General features: G+C 40.0%; 1 protein-coding gene across 7 annotated transcripts in view; it reads left to right on the top strand.

Annotated features, from left to right (window-relative positions):
* ZNF521 (zinc finger protein 521) overlaps positions 1-21,488 on the top strand; it is a 235,415-nt gene that overhangs the window by 202,401 nt on the left and 11,526 nt on the right. For all 7 annotated transcript variants that reach the window (XM_027887566.1, XM_027887568.1, XM_027887562.1 and 4 more), the window contains 2 exons: positions 3,034-3,165; positions 6,044-6,159. In XM_027887566.1, the coding sequence (XP_027743367.1) occupies positions 3,034-3,165; positions 6,044-6,159 (248 nt within the window). The remainder of the gene's footprint in view (positions 1-3,033; positions 3,166-6,043; positions 6,160-21,488) is intronic.

Here is a 21,488-nt window from a genome sequence, read left to right on the forward strand (position 1 = left end):
TAGCATGGTTCATTTACACTTTGCCAACAGTAACTCTGTGATCTGAGAATTGTCATCGATTATCTTCACCTTGACATGTGGAAGATCCTGAGATGGAGTTCCTTTTGTCCTAATTGCTTTGACTGTGTATATCAGCAGAAACAGTTTGATGGAGAAACTTTACCCTACAGGGTTTTTAGTTCGTAACTGCCCTTTGTGGGGACTTGCAACATCTTCACAACTATCCATTTGGTAATGATCACGGCAAGGATATGGATACGGGAGAAATGATCAGATGATGTTTGGCAGTCTTTACAGTCCTCATAATTAATTAGCAAGTTCAGGAAAGAAGAGGCATTTAGAAATGTTTAGAATTGTTGAACGTTCCTCCTCTTTTCAGAGGGGTTGCTGCTTGCTGGAAGAGCACAGCACACAGCCTGCCCTGGAGGATGCAGCCATCTCTCTTAGATGTACATACTGGTGCATGCCAGGATCTTTTGCTTCATGCAGCCCATGCACCTTCATGATGGTGCTTGCATGGGCCATATTTGTCTTCTCACAGCAGTACCAAAAGCAGAACATACTGGAAGGGTTTGTCAGTGATGGTGGAAAATCCCAAATCCCAGGAAACTCTTGGGAATCCAGTGAAATTTTCCATGCTAATGAAATAGTTTGCATGTATTTGATAAATGGTTGCTAATTTGCCTAGGAAAAGTTGCAAAAGGTGTCACTTATCCTTACTCTTTGCATGAGAGTCTTTTGCGCAGGGTATTATCAGCCAGTGGTACCTGACTACCAGTGTGTTTGACTGGATGGGATGTGTACCTCAGCAGCCTCCATATTCTAGTCTCTCCAGAGAGGCTGTGGTGTCAAAACAGCTGAGATTGACCTGAGCCTTTGCCTGAGTTTGTGTTGAGAGTTGTCTTCAGTGGATCCAGCTATAAATTGGTGACCGGTCAGGCAGGCTGGGAGTAAAGTTCTTCTGTCTGATGTAGGTAACAAAGACAGGCCCTTCAGTGGCAATAGTCTGGAGGCGTGGGATTGCCAGGACCACTGACATTTTTCAGCTGACTCTCAGAGCAGGCCTGCCATTTCACACCCTCTGAAAGCTCTGCAGCATGTGAAGGTAGTCGGGAACATTCAACATTGTTTTAATGAAGAATTAGGTAGAAAAGGAAAGGAAGTCTGCCATTTGCTGTGTCTGTAAGCGAACGATACTCAGCCGTGCTTGTCTGTACCTGTGGCACCAAGTATGACAGGAAGCAGGAGAGTTAGAAAAGTGGCCACATGCCAGTGTGTCCATTTTAAAGAGCTGATATGGGGTCCTCTCACAGTTGCTACATGTAAATCTCAGTTGTACCATGAAAGGCACTGGAGGCATCGTATAGATGAACACTATGAGAGCTGAATGTTCAGTAAAGGGAGAGCTCCCCACTCACAGACTGTTACCAGGATAGAAATATTTTTGGTCAGTGTATTTTTACCTGTTTACTCCAAAGGAGACACTCCACCACCCTCCCCAATTTTGTGTAAATCTTTGGCTTTGTTGGGTTTTGTCTGCCCCTTGCCTTCTCATTGTGAAGAGCTCTGGCACCTCATAGAAACCACACGATGGTAGTTTTGAGTAGTCCCACCTGCAGAATGGCCACCAGCACCTGGTTAGCTCACACTGTCTAAAGCCTGCTAATTCTCCCCCTTTGTTAAAAATGCCATGACTTACACAAAAGTGAAATTTAGCTTTTGGACTAAGGTGAGGGCTACCACGCTAAAGCTGAGGGCTACCACTGATTTTTTTTTTTTTTTTTTTCAATTCTAGTAAGTCGCTAAGGATCATTTTTAGTGGGCATGTGGCCCCACATAGCTGTACGAACACCATGGCACGTTCTCTTTACACTGGTGTAAAGGATTGTTGTGTGGGATACAAAACATTGTCTCTGCTCTCACCGTCCTCTGCAAACACCCGTCATCACAGTCACTAATCATCACTGCAGGCAGCGCCGTGTCCGGGGCGAGGCCAGCAACCTGGTGTTTCGGTGTTTGGCATGGGCAGAGCGCTGTCCTAAATCACTCCTTTCCATCTCCGAAATGGCAGGGACATGCCCCATTCACCAAGTGTTTCATTCCCGCTTGTTTTTTTCAATAATCAGATACAGTATTTACCTGCGAGATCAATGCTACTCATGTAGCACACCGGTGACATACAGAAGGACCTTTTCTAAGCGGCGCTGTGGGAATTGAGGCCTCTGCAGCAGGGCTGGAAGCCACTTCTTACCTAGCAACTGTTTCTAAGTAGGACAGCCGCTGACTGCCCTCATGGCAGAGTGGATGAATCCTGCAGCACCCTCAGGAAGGGAACCTGGTGCCAGGCACCAGCCGGCCTTGGAGGACAATGGGAGGAAGCAGAGGAACAAGCAGCAGGGAGCGGGAAGGGTTTTAAAGCCACAGGACGTGGACGGGAAAGCTGCGTCAGAAGGCACACGGGGACTTTTCTGGGCTGTTTAGAGGAGAAATGAAAATAAAGAGGAAAAAAATCCAGGATTGCCAGAAAGCGAGTTTTGAAATCCTGAGGCTTGCAAAAGGTTCCATGTATGCCCATGGGACTGGGAACGTGGAGCATGAGTGACGTCAGGTTGTAAACTGGCCTCCCGTCTCATGCTGGTTACAAGAAACTCTATCTCAGCCAGAGAACCAAAAACTGCATTCACGGTTCTTACCCGTGGTAGATGGGATGATGTGTGATTGGCATTAAATTCCTCACGTGCTGTTTTGCAAATGTACTTGGTTGTGATCAGGTGGCTCTGCTAAGTTTTGATGTTTCCATCATTTCCTACTGAAGGCTATGCTTTTAATGCCCAGTTAAACTTTGTGCATTCTGAAACATTCCAGGTAAAAAAAAAATTAAAAAAAAAAATTTTTTGAAGTTTTAGAGGCTGAGGAGCATCCAGTTTCCTGAGCTTAGGAAAACAAAAAGTCTCTCCAGATCATAGATTGTGTTGAACTTTCTCTTTGTAAGGGCTGTGATGCATTTCACTTTTCCTTTGATTTCTCCTGCAGATGAAGGACTGAACCATGAATGCAAACTCTGCAACCAGACATTCGACTCTCCTGCCAAACTTCAGTGCCACCTGATAGAGCACAGCTTTGAAGGCATGGGGGGCACCTTCAAGTGTCCGGTGTGCTTTACAGGTAGGAGACCATCACTGCTTGTCCCAGTCATGCCCTTAGCTTGACCTTGCAGAACTTCACTGAAAAATGTGTCATGTGCTAGCATTAGATCTGTTTTAGGAGGGAACATTACATTTCACTCATTAGTAATATTGATTAGAAATCGTTTAGAAAGCTGAGCTCCTTGGAAGGTCAGGCATCCATCTGTAAGAACTGCATTTCAAGCTCTTCTATCGGAAGTTTGAGTTTTTTTATAATTACAGAAGTGGTAGTCTGTTACCTTCCACAGTATCACGTTCATCACTTCAATGTTCCAAACTTGCCAAGGTTAAAACTGTCCATAAATTTGTGCTTTAAAGCTACAGGTGTTTCATCTAAAACAAACAAACAAACAAAAAACAAAAACAAAAGCAAAAACACACAAAAAAAAAAAAAAAAAAAAAAAAAAAAAAAAAAAAAAAAAAAAAAAAAAAAAAAAAAAAAAAAAAAAAAAAAAAAAAAAAAAAAAAAAAAAAAAAAAAAAAAAAAAAAAAAAAAAAAAAAAAAAAAAAAAAAAAAAAAAAAAAAAAAAAAAAAAAAAAAAAAAACAGAGCAGAACTTGGCCCTAGTTCCCAGGCTTAGCCTGTAAAGCAGCATTCTCCTCTGATCGGGTAAGAAAGCCCACATGTGTGTGTTTGTTGGCTTGTGGTGAGAAGGAACACCCTTGTAATGTGCTTTAGAAAGCAAACCATGCTGACTTGCCACAAGTCAAGTTCTGCTTTCCCCTGACACGGGTCCAAGTGTGGAATAATCCTCCCAAAGTCAGTGGTGTTATTCAGTAGTAAAACCCAAGTGAGAAAATAACTTGACCCAGTAGGGCTAAGCACTGCAGTGTTTGGGCCATAATGAAGAACAGAAAAGTGCTGTTGTTGGAAATGAAAACACATTAAAAGGATGCCTACTGAGTTGTTGTGAGTTTTTTTAAGGACTTCTTAGTAGAACATTTCATAAAATGATAACTTAAAACGTAAGTGTTAATATGAAGCTTACATGCCCAATTTTGCTTTAAAAGATGAAAATCAAAGTTAATCACAAACATGACAAAACACACTTTGGGTATTCTCACATCAATGGCATGCTAATTCTGGAAGCCATTCAAGGTTTCTGTTCTCCATTAATGGGAGTGAAGGATTTTCATTGATAAGCAAATAGACCCTTTAATACCTTCATTTTACTTCTCTTTGTTTGGCAGCTCCCCTCCCAATAAAACCTTAAGTGAGTGCTAGAGAGGAAAATTAAATTTGAATTTTCCATCTTTCAGATACAGTGGCTGGTGATGATTATTACCTCACCATGTTCAGGTTTCACACATTTCTGCGGGTTATAGAATTATAAAAACACAGAATTCATCTTCACTGCACAGTTTATCATAAGAATGTCTGAGCATGGATAGTACCACCATAAACTGTTCATCTGTGAGGTGTCTGTGTTCAATAATTCTTTCTGTTAGGAATCATTTTGAGGTTTTAGTTTTATTACTTATTCTACTAATTTTTTTCCTTTTCTTTGTTTACACTTTATGATGTGATTTTTATAAAATGTAATGATGGCTCTTCAATTTCCAAGATTGAGGTGTTGTAAATGCAACATAAAAACTTGCATATGTAAAGAGTACGCACTGATGCTTCTCCATGTAAGCAAGATCCCTGATAAAACTAATCCTTTAATTTTTGAGCCAGTAACCTTGTAAAACGTGTGAAAGAGTATGGAGATAAGTTGATTCCAATATATGTGAAATAGTTTTTGCTTTTTGCTGATGGGGTAAATAGACAGTGAGCATTAATCATAAACAATGATGCTTTATTAGCAATATGACATTAAATTATTTCAGCACATCTTGCTAGAATATTAACAAGAAGTAAAAATCACCAATATAAGTTTTATATGGAAAATGGAATCTGATCTTTTTTTTTCCAGAGTAATGAGAAATGTGATTAAAATGTATGACTCAGAAGAACAATATTCTGTTGTTTTTTGTTGCCTTGCAATTAGAATAATTTTAATGATTAGGAGTGGAGTCAAAGTCAAATGCCAGCATCTTTAATAAATCCTTTCCCTGCCTATACAGATTAATATTGTAGATGCAAACTTTTTTAGGTCACAGTGCACCAGGCATCCATCAGAAGTCAGTGCTGCCAACCCAAACACTGCCTCTGGCATATACAATTTAATTATTAATAGTATGTCTCCTAGGTAAACTGTTACACAGTCTTAGGGCCTTGTTTTGTAGTCATTAAAATTGAACATGTTTATATTATTGAAACCCTTGCATTCAGTGTGTAGGCAGAGTTGATCTTAAAGTATCCAAAGAGAATTTACCTTCAGTTCTGTTTCACAGTTATAGACATTGCCCCAGTGTAGCTGTGGGATATAATTTTTAGCATTAACACATTTAAATACAGAGCTGTTTGTTAGCTTTAACTTTAGGCACACAGAGTAAACAGGACTTTGGCATCTGTGCTTTCCAAACCTGTTGGTTGCTAGGAAATAAGTTTTGTGTGTATTCAATCAAAGTGCAGTAAGTATGAAAAAATAACTCTGAATAGGAAATGGCATTTTTAGATTCTTCATTTTTGAAATCTTCATTGGTTGTCCTATTAGGGTCTTTTTTTTACCTAGTTGATTTTTTTTCCCCTTAAAGAAGGGATTTGTTTCAATTCATTTCTGAAGAAGGATCACACTTTGTAGATAAATAACATGCATCAGTACCCATTATAGCAACAGTGTAAGGTGAAATCAGAGTGCACTAGTCTAGTTCTATGTCTTGGAATTGCTGAGTGTTAATGGGAGATTGTTTATAGAAAATTCTTCACTTGTAATACAAAACAATGAAAATATTGTTGTTTGTCTAATATTCCAGTGTTTGTCCAAGCAAACAAGTTGCAGCAGCATATTTTCTCAGCCCATGGACAAGAGGACAAGATCTACGACTGCACACAGTGTCCACAGAAGTTCTTCTTCCAAACAGAGCTGCAGGTACACTTATTACCTGGGGCTTATAATACCGTTATGTATTTGATAGCTGAGTTCAAAGCTTTACTTGCCATGACCTCCTTGATACTTGCTTATCATCAGGATGGGAATGAGGGAAGGACAAGAGAAATTGCAGGTGATTCAACCCATGCTGCTTCAAAAAGCTGCTGGCAGAAAGCCACCTGGTACAGACCTGAATTTCGGGAGCCACCTTTGGATTCTTGTGACATAGATTGTTGCAGCTCAAGATATTCTCTAGAAGAGAGAAATGGGCATCCTATTTTTCTGGCTGATATCCATAAAACACTTAATAAAGCTGTGAAATACAAAATAAATGTATTCTTTACTCTTTAGATGTGAAAAGCTAAACTGAAGTAGGAGTGTAGTGATGGAGGGAGGGGGGAATTAGAATTTATCTTCTAACTTGGTGGGGGAAAAATAGGGTTGGATGAATGGTACACTTGTCTTTGTGTAGGCTGCTGTCAGACTTGTAATGATACTGTTTATTAATAGTAAACAAAACGACAGAGAAAGAAAGAAAAGTTGAACAAGATCTGAAAACAATTTGGATGAAGGGATTATTTACCATATATTAACATTCTGCACTGTGTGTCTTGCAGTGAGAAGGGGTGATGTGTTATTCCTGATGTATTACACTTTGAGACAACTGTAGTTTATATTGAAGTGTTAGGATCAGTTGACAGAGGAAAAATTTGCAAGGTCCTTGATGGTCTATACAGATGAGCAAGGAGAAATATTTCCACAGTAGGGCCTTTCCTATACAGTCCGCCATGAGATCTTTTTATTTGGCATCAAGAGGTTTTTCAGCACTTACAGTTTTTCAGTAGTTTTTTCTAGCATGAGCCCCCGTCTCTTAACTCCTTTGACTTAGGTGTCTGCAATTAATTTTGCGTCGGACCAGATCTGGATTTAATCTCATCAGCAGAGGCAAAAGACTAGTGAGATATGTGTACACATATGCCCACTTAGTATTTCACTTCCTGAAAATTTTATGTGCTCTGAACATATTAATGTGTGGCATGACAATATGAAATACTTCATTGGAGAAAAAAGAAATCAGAGCATTCAAACCATGCATGAATTCATTGTGTGTGAGATTGGTATTTATGTCGATTGCACTGCATTTTCTCTTTCCTAATTTCTTTCTGCATGAAAATAATATCCAATAAGGCCTTTCTTATAGCCTTCCCTACCTCTTTCTGAGTGGACTCTTTAGTCATGGGAACTCGTTCAATACCTGCAGTACCCCTGTAACACTCCAAGGTGCCTAGAAGTCTCTCTCTCCTGTTTTTAATAGATCCAAAGCTGTTTCATTTACAGTCCATACCAGGTATTGCGTGCAAGTTCTGATGCAAAGTGGAAGAGAAAGACAAGGAAGAGAAAATAAAAAGTTGGACAACTAGGGAAAAAGACAGCCATACATAATGATGGACAGAAATAGGCAATATTGAGTTCTGAAATCAAGGAAGAGTCTAGATTGTGTAGAAATCTATTGGACTTATGGCAAAAAAGAGGAGAAACTGAGCACAACAAGGAAAGGTCAGAAACTACTTTTTTGTATGTGTTTCTTTCACAACATGTTTGGGGGGTTGTGTTTTTTTTAATAATTGTCTTTGATTTTTTTAATCAAAATACTTTTTGAGCTTTCTGCAAAGTGTTTCCAATGAGGTGAAACTGATTATAAAAAAAAAAAAAAAATTTGACTCACTGATATTCATTTTGATTAATCAAAATGAGGAAGTAGGGAAAAGTAGAAGCAGCAGTAGTTCCTGGGAAAAGAAAGGAGAGATTGTTAGGGAAGAAAAACCAAAATGGAAAAAAAAGAAAAAAAAATCAGGAATAGAGAAGATGCAAGTATGCAAAAGACAATTATTAAAAGAAAGAAACAGGAACACAAGGTAGAAATTACTTTAACAGTGGAATTCAGATTGGATTTTAAAAAGCAGAATAAGTGACTGAATTATGAAGATGCAAAACACAGAGTGTACTTTTAGTCCTTACAAGTCTATCCCCCCTAAAATACACTTTCATTTCAAAATCCATAGAGTTCCAAGCAGTTGCTTTCAGCTTTTTTATTGTAATAAAAATCTCCATGTTTTTCCATTCAAAATTTATTCCTGCCCAAGATTAGGGCAAGATTTTGCTTTCTCCATCTAAGCCTAGTTCATTGAAGTGTCAACATAACTGAAGCACCTGGTTTTCTAGTGAAGGACTCAAAAGGATATTGCTACAGGGAAACAAATTCTGCTCTATGTTGACTAAATGACAATCAGTGTGTCCATGCTGCAGAAGGCTCTTAATAGACCACATCTTCATACCCTTAGAGACAGCCTCTTTCTGGCTTATCTACACTTGCAAAAATGACAAGGTATTCTTGTTTTCTTACTCACTTAATTCATTATGTTTATTATTTTAATTAACTCAGGTAGCTCCACCCCAGGTGAGAATGCATTGTGTTTAAAACAGTGCAGTACCATTGTGCCATTTGCATTTATTTGTTGGGATCACTGGCTTGCTGCGCTTATCTCCATTTATCTACCCAGGCTGGTGAAGGGGCAGCAGAGCACTTAGGCAGAGCAGTAGGTACTGACATTTGGAGTCTGCTTCTGCTGAAAATACATTGATCTCCAGCCCACTCTCATTTAAAACCTATTCTAGGAGGCATCTCTTTGTTCAGTCTATCTACCACCTGAAGCAGTGGAATCTTTGGTAACTAGCCTCCAGGTTATGCTTCTCTATCCTTTCACATTGTCTTGATTCGTGTTGGGGCTTGCAGCTTAACAGTATATATATTCCCTCTATCAAGAACTGTTCCTTGCTTTTAATTTAAATGTGCATCTACAGTGCTTCTCCCATGTGTGGGAGATGCTAATCATTTCAGATTAGAAGCCAGCACTCCATGGTTGTAGGTCAGGCAGAGTGAGAACATGGACAAGGCAGAGCAGGGCAGAATTCAGTAGCAAGAAGCCCCATCCACATGTATGGCACAGCTGATAATTAAAGGGAATCAATTCAAGGATAGAGAAAATAAACGCATTATAACAGTGCTTAACTTGGTGTTTGGCCCAATGCAATTCTTTGCTTTGCATTTTCTGACTCCTGTTCAGAAAGAATAGGCTATAGGAATACAGGCTTGTACCAACCTTTAAAATTTAGATATTGGATAATAAAACTGCAAAGTAAATGTATTTATAGGGTGTGTATATTTCTCCCATAAGTTGAAAATCTTCTAATTGAACAACTAGACAATGCAGTTCTCTGTACAGGGTGGATATAACCAAAACAGTCTTCTCCATCCATCATTCATAATACAGAATTTTTAATTGACAAAGAAGTTAAGGAACCTTATCCCTAACTTAAATTAGTATTGAGTTTTCATTAGATGATAAAGGAATTTGTGCCTATTAAAACTTCTTTTTCCTGTCCATGTGCTATTTCCAGTACCTGTTTTTTTTGTCTTAGTCTTTGGACTTAGGCCTACATGTTTGAACTCATGTTTGTGCCTCCCTTATCTCTAATGAGGAGTAGCCATTCCTTTCCTATTTCTGGTCCTAGTGTTACTTCCATAGAATCATGGGATGGTTAGGGTTGGAAGGGACATGAAAGATCATCTAGTTCCCATGCCATTATTCCCCCTGCCATGGGCAGGGACACCTTCCACAAGACCAAGTTGGTCAAAGCCCTGTCCAACTTGGCCTTGAACACTTCTGGGGCCACAACACATTGTGGTGTTTGTGGGAGGAACAAGAGGCTCCTGTGGGGTGTTACCCAGAGTAAAGGAATTAATTTTAGTTTTTTGCAGATGTTGCTAGGTCAGACAGGTACTAATGTCTGGTAGAATTGCTGAGTAGTTGTACAAGTTTTTTTCAGTGTTTTATCAATGATAATAGTTTTGCATATGGTGCTAGTCAAGACTACATGATCTGTCAGCACCATTTTGCCCAATACAAGAATTATGTCTCTTTTTGGTAAATTAGAACATTTACTTAACATTTTGTGACTAATAATTAGTTGCCCCTGGGGTAGTTAAGTGTCCTTACTTTACAGACATGAAAACTAGGGCAAGAAATAATTGGATCAGCAGTTGCTTTCCCATCCTGTTCAAAAGGGACCTGGCCTCAGTGATTCACGCCCTTGCTGCTTCCCATCTGGACTCCATCAGCACAGAATACCTGGGCATGAAGCCATCAGCCTGTAGGACGTTCCAGCCAACACAGAGAGCTGCAGCACTGGCCCTCAGTAGCGAAGGAGACCAGGAGCATATTCACCAGCTCTCTTGCTGTCTGCACTGCCTTCCTTCATGTTTGTCCAGTTGTGCTCCAAGATGCAATCCTTAATATTCTTAGTGGACTGGGACTAGCACATCTCAGAGATGACCCGAGAAGTTCTTCCCATTTGGTAACAATGTGGCAGTTGACGGCCCTACTTTGTGAGCATTTTTATCAAATTGCTGAAGCTTGTTTGCTCAGGAGCTAGAATTTTCTCACAGACTGGTCTGGGAGCGTGGAACAGACTTCCACAGCAGTTAAGTATTGCCATGAATGTCCTCAACTTACGCTTTTAAGAGCAGGGTGCACCCAAATGTGCCAAAGGCTTCCTTCTCTCATATAAACATGTACCTGCATGTAGATTTCTAAACCTTCCCCGAAATCCCAACCTACAAAAACAGAGCTCTACCAAAACAAAACACACAGTTCCTTCCCCAGGGAAAGGATGAAAGAAAGAATGAAGCACTCATAGCAGATGTTACTCATGTCACTTAAAACAGCAGGAGAACATTCTTAGCTCCCAGTACAAGCCGCTGAAACAAAGCAGGGCAGAGGCAGTATAGAATAGTTTCAGGAAGTTTTATGTAGCTTCTCTGGATTTCTAGTTTTAACATTTTCATATTCCAAGTTTAACACTGCTGAAACTAATCTTCAAGTTTCTCCCTCACTTCTTTAAGGGTTAAACTTTCCAAAGATCTCAGCATTGTAAAATGCTCCCAAAAATCTCAACATTTTAAAATGGCCTTTAAAATACCCTTGACCTGAGCTGGAGCAGAACTAAGAAAGCTCTAGGCTATTTCAAGAACTAAAGACTTGACTGAGACCTTTAGTGGAGACAGTGGTAGAACTGGGATTCAAACACTATATTCTCTCATTTGGGGGTCAGCTAGAGAAAACTACTAATTAACCTGGGCTGGGGTTGTCTCCTTGTGGCAGAGGCCTTCGGGGGCCAACTGGGAAAGAGATTGGTGTGGGAATAGCATCAGCCATAGCAGCAGTGGCACCACTACCTCCATCTAGGATTGTTTTGTCAAGGCCCCCACAGTAGTTGAGTCTGTTTATCATGTAGGTCCCAAGACTTCCATGACAGCAAGGGCGACTGTGAATAATTGATACTCTTTACACAAAAACAGGGACAAAACTTTCAGACCTGCAGGATGTTTTCTTCACAAAGAAATGGCCTCAAAACGTTTTTTAATGTGAAATTGGAGATTAATTCTGGCATTTCTAGGTCCCCAAACTCTTAGGGTGAGGAGTGGAACATAGATGCTGGCTTTCTAGGCCCCACAGGCCAGGAGCCAGCAGGGAATAACTTTGTCAGCTCTTCTTAAAAAGAAGCCTACCTGGAATCCAATTAACAGTCAAAGCTTTAGGCCAACATTTTCAGATTCAGTGGCCTATTTCTGAGAGGGTGCTGAGCACTTCCAGCTACAGTTAAGGCCAGGCCAAGATGCTGGTGCTGAGTATCTCAGGAAATCAGGTTAAAAATGCTTGGAGTCAGGAACCTTCACAAAAGCATAGGTGCTAAGCAGCCATAGCCCCATTTAAGGTTTCAGCAAAACACTTTTGATGCCTAAATACTAACACCAAATGCATTAATGTTGGCCTTAGTCCTTAGCAGACGGCCGAGTAGCTTTTCTCAGAACAAATGCTAAGGAGTCAGGAGAGCTGGATTCACTTCCGAGGTCAGGTACTAACTTGCTCCACATAACAAGGCATGTTCTCTGTGTCATGAGTGAGAATGACGATAATAATATGTGTTCCAGAGATACTAGGCTTGTAATCTATGCTTGTGTTTTGAGGGAATTAGATAGAGCTGCATGCTAACTACATGCAAGTTTGAGTGCTTTTTGGGGTTTTTTTTTGCTGAACCCTTACTGTGTGTTCTGTTTCAGATAGATACATGTGCACGAGTATGTGCGTTGAGTGTTTTTCCATGCCTTTAAAGATTTAAAAAAATCAGGCTTGTGTTCCTGAGATTTGAGACTTTTTCCCCTAGAAGGGAGAATTATTTTCCTTGCAAATTTTCTCAAAAAGGCAATCAAGAGAAACAGGGTGGAGGCACTCATGCATTAGCTCTTTAAGGACATACCTTCAAAGTGTTTCCCCTGCAAGTCTCTTGCTTCAATGTCAAACAAAGTTTAAACACAAAAAAAATACTTTGAATTCCCTTCCAGTGCCCCTTCCCTCCTGGGGATTTAGGGGTGTTACGGCCACATTAGGTTTTCATGCGGTAATTCTTTTCTAAATAAGAAATTTCCAGGTTTGGAGCTTGTGAGTTCACCCGCCTTTGATTGGCCTATTCAAATGTAAACACTCCCTGTGGGTACTTCATTAGTTTATAAATATTTATAGCACATTGCAAAGCCCACCAAGCCCAAAGTGCCAGAGTTTTTCAGGGACCATTTTGATTTCACTAAATAGTGCTTGTCAAAGATGAGCATAATATTAATGCATTTTACTTGTCTCCACTTACTTCCTATGCTTGTAACTCTGCATACAAGAGTCAGCCTGTGAAATTTTCTGCACTTTGTCCTGTAAATAAGCTGGAATCAATGTGTTCACAACATCCCTTATACATTTCCTGAGAAAACATTCCTTAAATTTCTGGAGCAATTGAATCGAAATTATGGGTTTGTTTTTTCAGATGCTTGAGTGACATTACTGGTGAAAATATAGAATTAATTGACAAAGACAGTGTAGCAGTTAAGTGATGAATATTGCCTTTAAATACATCATTTTGATCTTGAAAAGAAATTAAGACTTAAGGAAATGGTAAAGGACCAAAATCTAAATATTCTGTCCAAACTAAGTACTGAGCTGTACACCCATGAAGTGCACATGTAAAAATAAGCAAAAATCTATATTCCTTCTCTTTCAAGGGGGATAGAGTCATACCAAAAATTGTATGTGCTTGAATATATGTTCCTATTTTGCCTACTTCTTCCTGTTTATGCTCATGTGTGGCAGGATTCTTTTTGTAAAATATAAGTATCTATTAAAAAAAATTAACCCATACTTTGAATCTCTTCTCCATATTGACTTGTATGGTCCACATTAAATAGATTTTGCAAAATCAGGTAATATAGTACAGTTTGTAATCCTTGTGACTGCAAAGACTGTGTCATGCAAAAATGTTAAATGAAGTTTGTTGTCTTCAGTCTGAAAGCAGCATGAAACCGTGGCAATCAGAAGATAAGTGCCACTAATCCTTTGTCTTTTTAAGTGTTGACTCCGAAACATATCAGTGATGTTATGTGTCAACATTAAAATAATAATTTCCGATTTTTTTAGCAAATGGAACAGCAAGGTGTGTGAGGTTTCAGCCTAAAGAAACAAATCAAAAGTTGCTGCAGAAAGAAAAAGGCACAGAAAGGCAGAAGAAAAAGAGAACAAAAGGCAAACGAGTAGAAGAAAAGTAGAAAGGAGATTATAGGACAAAGAAAGAAACAAGATAGAAATAATAGTACTTAGGAAGGCAAACATTTTTTCTTATGGATGATGCTGATAATAATGATAAGGCACTTTTAAAAAAAATCATGGTAATAATAAGGGGAATTTCTGTTATTACATAAAGACCAATTTCTACCTTTAGTCCTTATAGAAACCTCGGTGAACATGAGAAAGTCCTGTCGTAGATTCAGGGCAGGGGAAGCAGTAAATGTATTCCCTGACCCACAGATAATCATTAGAAATGGAATTCTGCCCTTTGCAGAAAATGAGGTTTTATCATCTGTGCCCTGAACATTTCAGCCTACACCTTGCCATTAGTCAGATCAGTTGGCACATACACCTGGACTAAGCAGAAGAAATAAGCACTCTGTTTGCCTATGAATAATTTCCCTGGTACATCAGTTCAGTTCTCCTAATTGTCCACCCATTAATTTCTTGCTAATGTAGTTGATATCGATGACTGATTTTCTGTGCTAAACAGGAAGCACCACTTCTTCATTCTAGGACTCATTCCTTCCTACAACTGCCCTGCTGTTAGCTACCAGTAGCTGCCATTATATTATCTTTCATCTGGCCCAGAGCTGACAACAGATGGCCATCTCCGGGACTGCCATCAGTGTGACTTTATGAAGCATCCAGCTATGGTATATTGAGGAGCTTCATGGCCAGTTCTGCAAATCTGCTTCCCCTCCCCCTACCACGCTGCTGGCCCCCCTCACTCCATCCCTGTGACTAAGCTTCTCATTCCTGGCTCCACTTTCCACCGGTCCTGTCATTTCCAGCGAGCGATGGCACACCGTTATCAACGCAAGTTTAAGGCTCGAGGTCTGCCCCCTCTTCCACAGCACTGGTACAGTGGTGCCGTGGCTCCCATATACCCCAGCATCCTCACGCCTCCGTGTTTTCGGTGCACTACAAGCATAGGTAGAAGGGCGTGGTTAGCAGCAAACCTGCCACCTCTGAAAATCTGTGGTTCAAACCCTACTTTGTTCCACCACAGAGCATCTCCTCAAGCTCCAGGGATTTTTTTTTTTTTTATGTTCTGAAGACATGCTGCCAAACCAACATTGAGTATATTAAGTGTGAAGGAAACTAAAATATCGATTAGAGACCTAAAGTGGAGAAAAGTGTAAAATTCTCAAGCATTCTGATTCCATTGACATGTTAGATCATTTGGAAAAGCTCTTTCAACTGTGTGGCTGCTGTGCATTTTGGAGAAAGATATATTGTCTGCTCTTGACAGAGTTTTCTAAAGCAAGGTATCTCCAGAGCCAAACTCATATTTTATGAGAAATTCACATTTGTGTCCTTTATTGTGATATTTGCAGCAAGTCTACAGCCAGTGAGAGTCTCTGCCCTCAAGCTATAAAGGAGTAAGGCTCCATTGTTGGAGAGAGAGCAGCCGTCTGTGTGAAAGGCTGAGATGTGGTAGGCAAGATGAATAGTGCTTAAAAGCAGTGCTTGCCGTGCTGTCTTTTAGAACAGAAACACTGAGGATTTAAACGAAAGTGAAAGGCATGGTAAATGAATCCTTTAAAATTGGTCAAAATTTTCAGCTGCTTAAAGTAACAAGTTTTCTCCATTGATAGGTTCATTGAGTAGGAGGAAAGTTGGGAGGGGATGAATTCCCCTAAGGAGGAGGTGCAGATAGTTTGGGAAAACAAGGTGTGGTCAGTGATTCATAAAGAGACACTCCAGTAAACAGCAATCTTGGCTCAAGAGTGGTGGCTTTTTTTTTTCTTTTCTTTTTTTTCTTTTTTTTGCGGGGGCAGGGCAAGAGAGCATCATTGGGCCACTCCATTACAAACATTAGACAAAAAGACTCAGATGCAGATGGCTACACAACTAAAAACTGTTTCGTGTCAAAACCCCTACCAGGAGGAACACCTTTTAGGTTTAGCTTTTCTACGTGTTATTGAGGTTGGTTTCCCCATGCTTTTATCAAACTGAGACTGAAATATTTTGGATGGAAGAAGAGTGGGTTTTTGCAGGCACTTGTGATTTTTTTTTTTTAAGTTGAGATTCCTTTGTGTTCAAAGCTGAAATTGAGTGTCCTCCACCCTGTTAACAAAGGAAGAGAGAAAGATGACTCAGTTCTCATGAACCAATACTGCTGAGTTACACACATATCTACGTGCAGCTTTAGTTGTTTATCTGTGTTGTTATAGTCTCATTTTGCAGCAGATTTGCTAGACACAGTCATGGATCATAGATGTGTAAATTTGCTCGAGGATACTCTGTGTCAGTGAATACTCTGCTTTGCCCTCATACTTCCTGTGTGTAGACATAAGCTATGTAAGATAAAGAAGCTGTGATATTGTTTAAATATTAGTGGTGCATTTTGCTTTGCTTTGCATTTGTAAAGGTGAAAGGTGATTGTGCAGGAAAATGGAACAGTATATTTGCTGTGAGACAGGCACTAAGAACTCACTCCCATGCTCAGTTATAATTCATGACTGTACTGGTGGGAAGCCCTTATCCCTCTGTGGAGTTAATGCATCTCTACTGTAGCCTGCTGAGAGCACCCTGTGTCCCCTCCCACCATCTGTGCATTCACTTTCGTGCTTTCTCTCTCCCTCTTTACTGTGAGATCTCTCGGTGTTAAAACTGTCAGACTACTACTGCCTGGTAAAGGTGGCTTTATGATGTGTATTAGTGTTGAATTGTCATTTAAGGGTGAGGAGGTAGGTAAAGGATGTTACCATTTGTTTTAAGCTCCTGTTAGAAAATGCTGGGGAGCAAATAGAAAGGTAGGTTTGTTGTTTCAAACAGCAACCAGCTTTGAACAGTATAGAGAAATTACCACAGTTTAGGCTAAGAGATACTGATGGCAAATACATCTTTCTTCCCAGTCTAGGCATTTCTTGCTGTTTCTTGGTACTGTGGATCTCTGTTTCTCCATGTCAAGATCTGAACCAAAAGCATTGTAAATTGAAAAATATTTATTTACCCATCATCTGAATTTTACTTTCTCTAAGTTGATCTCCTCTTTTAGCTGAAAAGCTCGCTTGCAGGCTGCAGCTTAATTACTTCTTTACTAACTGAGACTTGAAATTCATGTGACCAAGTGCTATAAGCAAGTACAATCTTAACTAAACAGGTAGTGTGTGAAGATTTTTTATTATTATTATTGCTGTAAGGCACTGTCAGAAGACTGGTGAGACTGTCTAGCTTTGAAAGAACTGAACTCAGTTCACAGAGATTTAGATGATACTTTATCAACCTGGCACTTTGCAGCAATATTAAACTCAGAATATGGTTAAAAGACCATGTACTTGACTGTCACAGCGATATTAATTTTCAGTGTTTCACTGGATGTAATCTCATGTAGTCTATTGTTTGTATTCCTTTAAAACTTATAAATCAAATCCAGACCTGGAAAATACCAGTGTATGAACTTAACAGATGTGCTGCCATAAGGGACCTGCTAGGTTATAAACTGAAAAAATTATCTTTTTCTATTTCAGATTCCTAGCTTGTTCCAGGGAGATTTAGGAACCACAGAAGTGAGGTGGAAGGTCACGCGTTAGGATGGTAGCACCCACCCAGCACTTGACATTGGGTGTAATTGTCAGGAAATCCACCTCTAATCATTTTATTATGCGGTCATATTATCCACTGAAGCTCCTGAGCAAAAGTAGGGCAAGAATGACTTCAGTAGCTCTGTGTCCAGGTTTTCTTAGGTGAAAGATCACTTTGAGATGACACAGCTGAGTAGTCAGGCTGAAATCCTAGTTGGTATTTTATTAATTTTGCACCAAGATAAATCTTGAAATTCTGACAAACTCCATGACAGGTGAAATTCCTTCTTGCAGAATCTGCTCAGCAAGAGGCTGCTCATTTCGTTCTGTTCGGAGGCAGGCAACAGGAGGGCAGCTTTATAATCAGCCCTCAAAGGAGCCCCGGCCGCCCCAGAGCCTTGGACTGATTGAATAACTCCTGGGCCTCTTCCCCTAGGCCTCCATCAGCAGGGGTCCTGTGGAAAGCAATCTCCCGCAGACTGGCACTGAAGTGAGCTTTAAACTACTATTTTCTGCTCTCCAGAGGAGCCTGGAGTACTAAAAGATAGATGGACTGCAGATATTTTATGAGAAACTGTCAGAAGAAGAGCAGAGTAAATGTTTTTTTTTCTTCCTTCAAGTCACACGCTGCATCATTGTAGAATTTTTCCCAGAATCTTTTACACTGAAAGTTTGCAATAATTGGTTGCTAACCTTAATTTTCCCCCTCCCTCTTATTTTTCTTTTTTCCCCCCCTTCCCTCTTCTTCTTCTCCCCCTTTTTTTTTTCCTTAAATATTCACTCAGAGGCCCTTTGCTTAACCACAGTTGCAGAAAATCAGTACCATTTGCACTGAAATATTTATAATGACAGAATGAAAAATTGGATTCATTTTCTGGCCTGTAGCCGAACAGTCTGCAACTTTGCACAGCATTGTTTAGCATCTCTCATTCCTTCCTTTCATTGGGGTCGTTTTCAGACACTCATGCACGCGCTGCCCGTGCTTCAGAGGAATGTTTAGCAAAACACAGAGCCATTTTTAATCTCAGCCTTGAGAAAACATCTTGTCTCTAACCTTGCCACCATTTGTGGGGGGAAGCAAAGGGGGAGGTTCCCGAGAAGAGTGTAGAATTCCTTTTACAGGAGAGATTATAGAGAATGACGTGCAGTAATCTGTCCTCCACAGCACAGCAGTGTGCGGCTGGAATTCAGCAAGTTGCTTCGATGAGTTGCAGGAGAGGCAGGGTGGACTTAGTACTAGGCTGGATAGCAGGATCTCTCTAGTAAACCCTGTTCTGCCACCAGTTCCCTCAGTGGCCTTAGGAAACTCGTTTCCCACGAAGGAAGAGGTTGTCAAAAGCTCCCTTTTGTGCCTGAACAGAGACTGTGCCTGTAAAAATGCCCTGTGCTTCTTTGCACCTCCAGAAAACAGAAGATGCTGGAACTGTACATATTTACTTCCCTTGAAGCAATGGTGTGAAGGTGAAGTGGTTGATGTTTGCAAAGAGCTTTGAAAATGAAAGTGCAGATCCTCAGGCTCCAATTTGCATCCCCTGCCAGTATAAAAGGTACCTTAGTCAGACAGCCAAGGATTCCCTCAGTACGCAGCAAATCCTGTTTATTTTGCAAGCTGGTTCTGTATCACTCCCTTTTGGTCCTCACAGGCATGTCTCAGACTCTGATGAATTCCAGGGATTTTTAATTGGTATAACAATCCCATGGGGCTATTACGAGCTGGCATAAATTCGGGCAGTCTTAGGAATGCTTTAACATGCACTGAGGACTATGGTAGCCCATGATTTGAATATTTAGGCCACATGGATTTACAATAATATGCAGTGATTGTATAGGAATTAGTCTGAAAATGTACACAATCTAGCAGAGAATCGTAAGTCTCTGCAGATGTCGGACCCTTGTGCAGAACTTAATAGAGAAATATATCTTTGAAAAGAGGTATTTCAAAAACCCTTAGAAATTATTCTCTGGTGAGTTTGCAGATTGTCTTGACAATTGCATTCGTTTCTGGAAAAGCAAGCCCTGTGGCCAAAATCTTAATTCCTAATGCCTAAAAAGAGGCCCCTTGAGACCATGCTGGGTCCCCCAAGAAAGTGGTTTGGGTGCAGGGGTCAGATTCTGCAAGGTGTTGAGAATCTCCTGAAAATGCAGGTGACAGAAATTGCCTATCAAGGTCCAAAAAAGTCATCTTTATAATTTCACCCATATCGAATTTATGAGATAGCTCGATTTCTGACAGCAGATGTCTGTGTATAGTACTAAATTTTGATCTCTCTACTCCACATCACTCATTTGAGCATAAACTTTTTATTTATTTGCTTTCTTCTGTTAAAGCTTCAAAATGCTGGCTCCCTCTCAATGCTCTTAGGAGCACAGCCTGAGCAGGTGTGCCTAGAAGCAGTAGGAAGGGACAGACATCTGCTGTAGGCATCAGTACAGCTCAGTTAACACTGCTTAGCTTCCGTGGTTTGTGAGCAACACATACTTTTTATCATTCAAAAGTTTCTTACTAACTTGCAGATTTGTCTTTTTAACATGTTCCCCAAGATACTTTGACAGGTCAGCCTGAAGTGATGAGTGTTCTGACACAACTGCATTGTGTCTTAGAATTTTGCCTGCAGTTGTTTTACTGTAGTATTGCTTTGATTTGAAAAGGAACTTTGTACAAAGGGTGGTGGTTTAGGATATAACAAAAAAAAAAAAAAAGAATCCAATATTGTGCTGCATGTATTACAGAGATTTTCTGCTTAGCCCTTCTTATTGCTTTCTGGTTTTCTTTTTTTTTCTTCATGTATTTAAATGGGGAACAGTATAGTTTTTGTAATTTTTTCAGTTACGTAGAAGAAAAACTAATAGAGATGAGAAAGAATGTGAGCTTTAATTGCAAATATTAAATACATTTTTCAACAGACATTTTGCAAGCAGATTGCCCTGACTATTTAATGACAGTTTAAAGGAAGTCATAGTCCCACAGCAGGCTCTTTCAAATCCAGAAGTATTTGATTGGTTGAGCTGACCAGGACACAAATATAGAGGTGTGTAAAATGCCTTAAGATGTAGAAAAGATTTGTGGTGACGATAGACTACACACCACAGTGAGGGGACAGTACAGATGTAATGGGATGGTGTGGAATTGTTACTGAGCATCAGGGACCATAAGAGCAGCCCCCAAAGAAAGGTTACATCTCACTGTTGAAAACAGTACCTTTCTGGGAAAGCTGTTTTCTCCGTGGGCCTGAACTGTTGTGTGGGGTTTATTTTTCTGTTTGGAGTGCCAGTCTGTTTACTAAAGTTATTAGTTTATAAATTTTGCCATGGTAAAGTAACTGTGAGAGCTTTAAATTAGAATAAGTGCCACTTCTGTGTGGCAGGTTCCTTTGAGGGCTGATTAGAAAGCAGGCCTCCTGTTGCCTGTCCCTTTATGCATGGCACTATTGCTGTGGGTACTTGTTTATAGCTTACCTTTGAATTTATATAAGTGTGCTCTGTGGTATGATGAATTGCCCTCCAATAGCGAAGATTCTGCCTTTTTTTTTTCCTGGGTTCAAGCTAATACTTTATTTTAAAGAGTTGTTTTAATTAGGTGGGTTTTATTGTAATGAATTAAAATTAACTTGGAGTAGCAAAATTACATAAGACTGTGAGGGTTATAGATTAGCCTCACCATAGCTACAGCACATCTTTTTGTAAAGGAATTAAAGTTCTCTGTTTCAGACACCTTGGCACTAAACATAGACAGCAAATGAGTGTAAGTGTTGTCTCCAGTTATTTTCCCTGTAAATGTGATCCTTTTCACTCAATTCGAAGATTGCCACACTAAAAGGAGTCCTAATGGGCAACGAGGGGTGAAAGCAGTAGCTGCAGGAGGCTGGATCCCCTCACAGGAGGTAGCCAAAGAGACAGGAGTACCGCAGTATCACAAGCCAAAGGCAGAACTGAGGGGTGGGGGCATTTCTTCTACTGTCAGTACAGGGTCAAGGCAGGATCTAATGACATGGCTCACTTGCAAGGTGTCACTGGCCAGCTGTCTGACAGGAAACAGCCTCAAAGAATGACTTTTGATGGGAGGATAACT

Source organism: Empidonax traillii, unplaced genomic scaffold (assembly GCF_003031625.1).
Source record: "Empidonax traillii isolate 1590-97213 ecotype Southwest subspecies unplaced genomic scaffold, ASM303162v1 scaffold215:size2007263, whole genome shotgun sequence".
NCBI classification, from domain to species: Eukaryota; Metazoa; Chordata; class Aves; order Passeriformes; family Tyrannidae; genus Empidonax; species Empidonax traillii.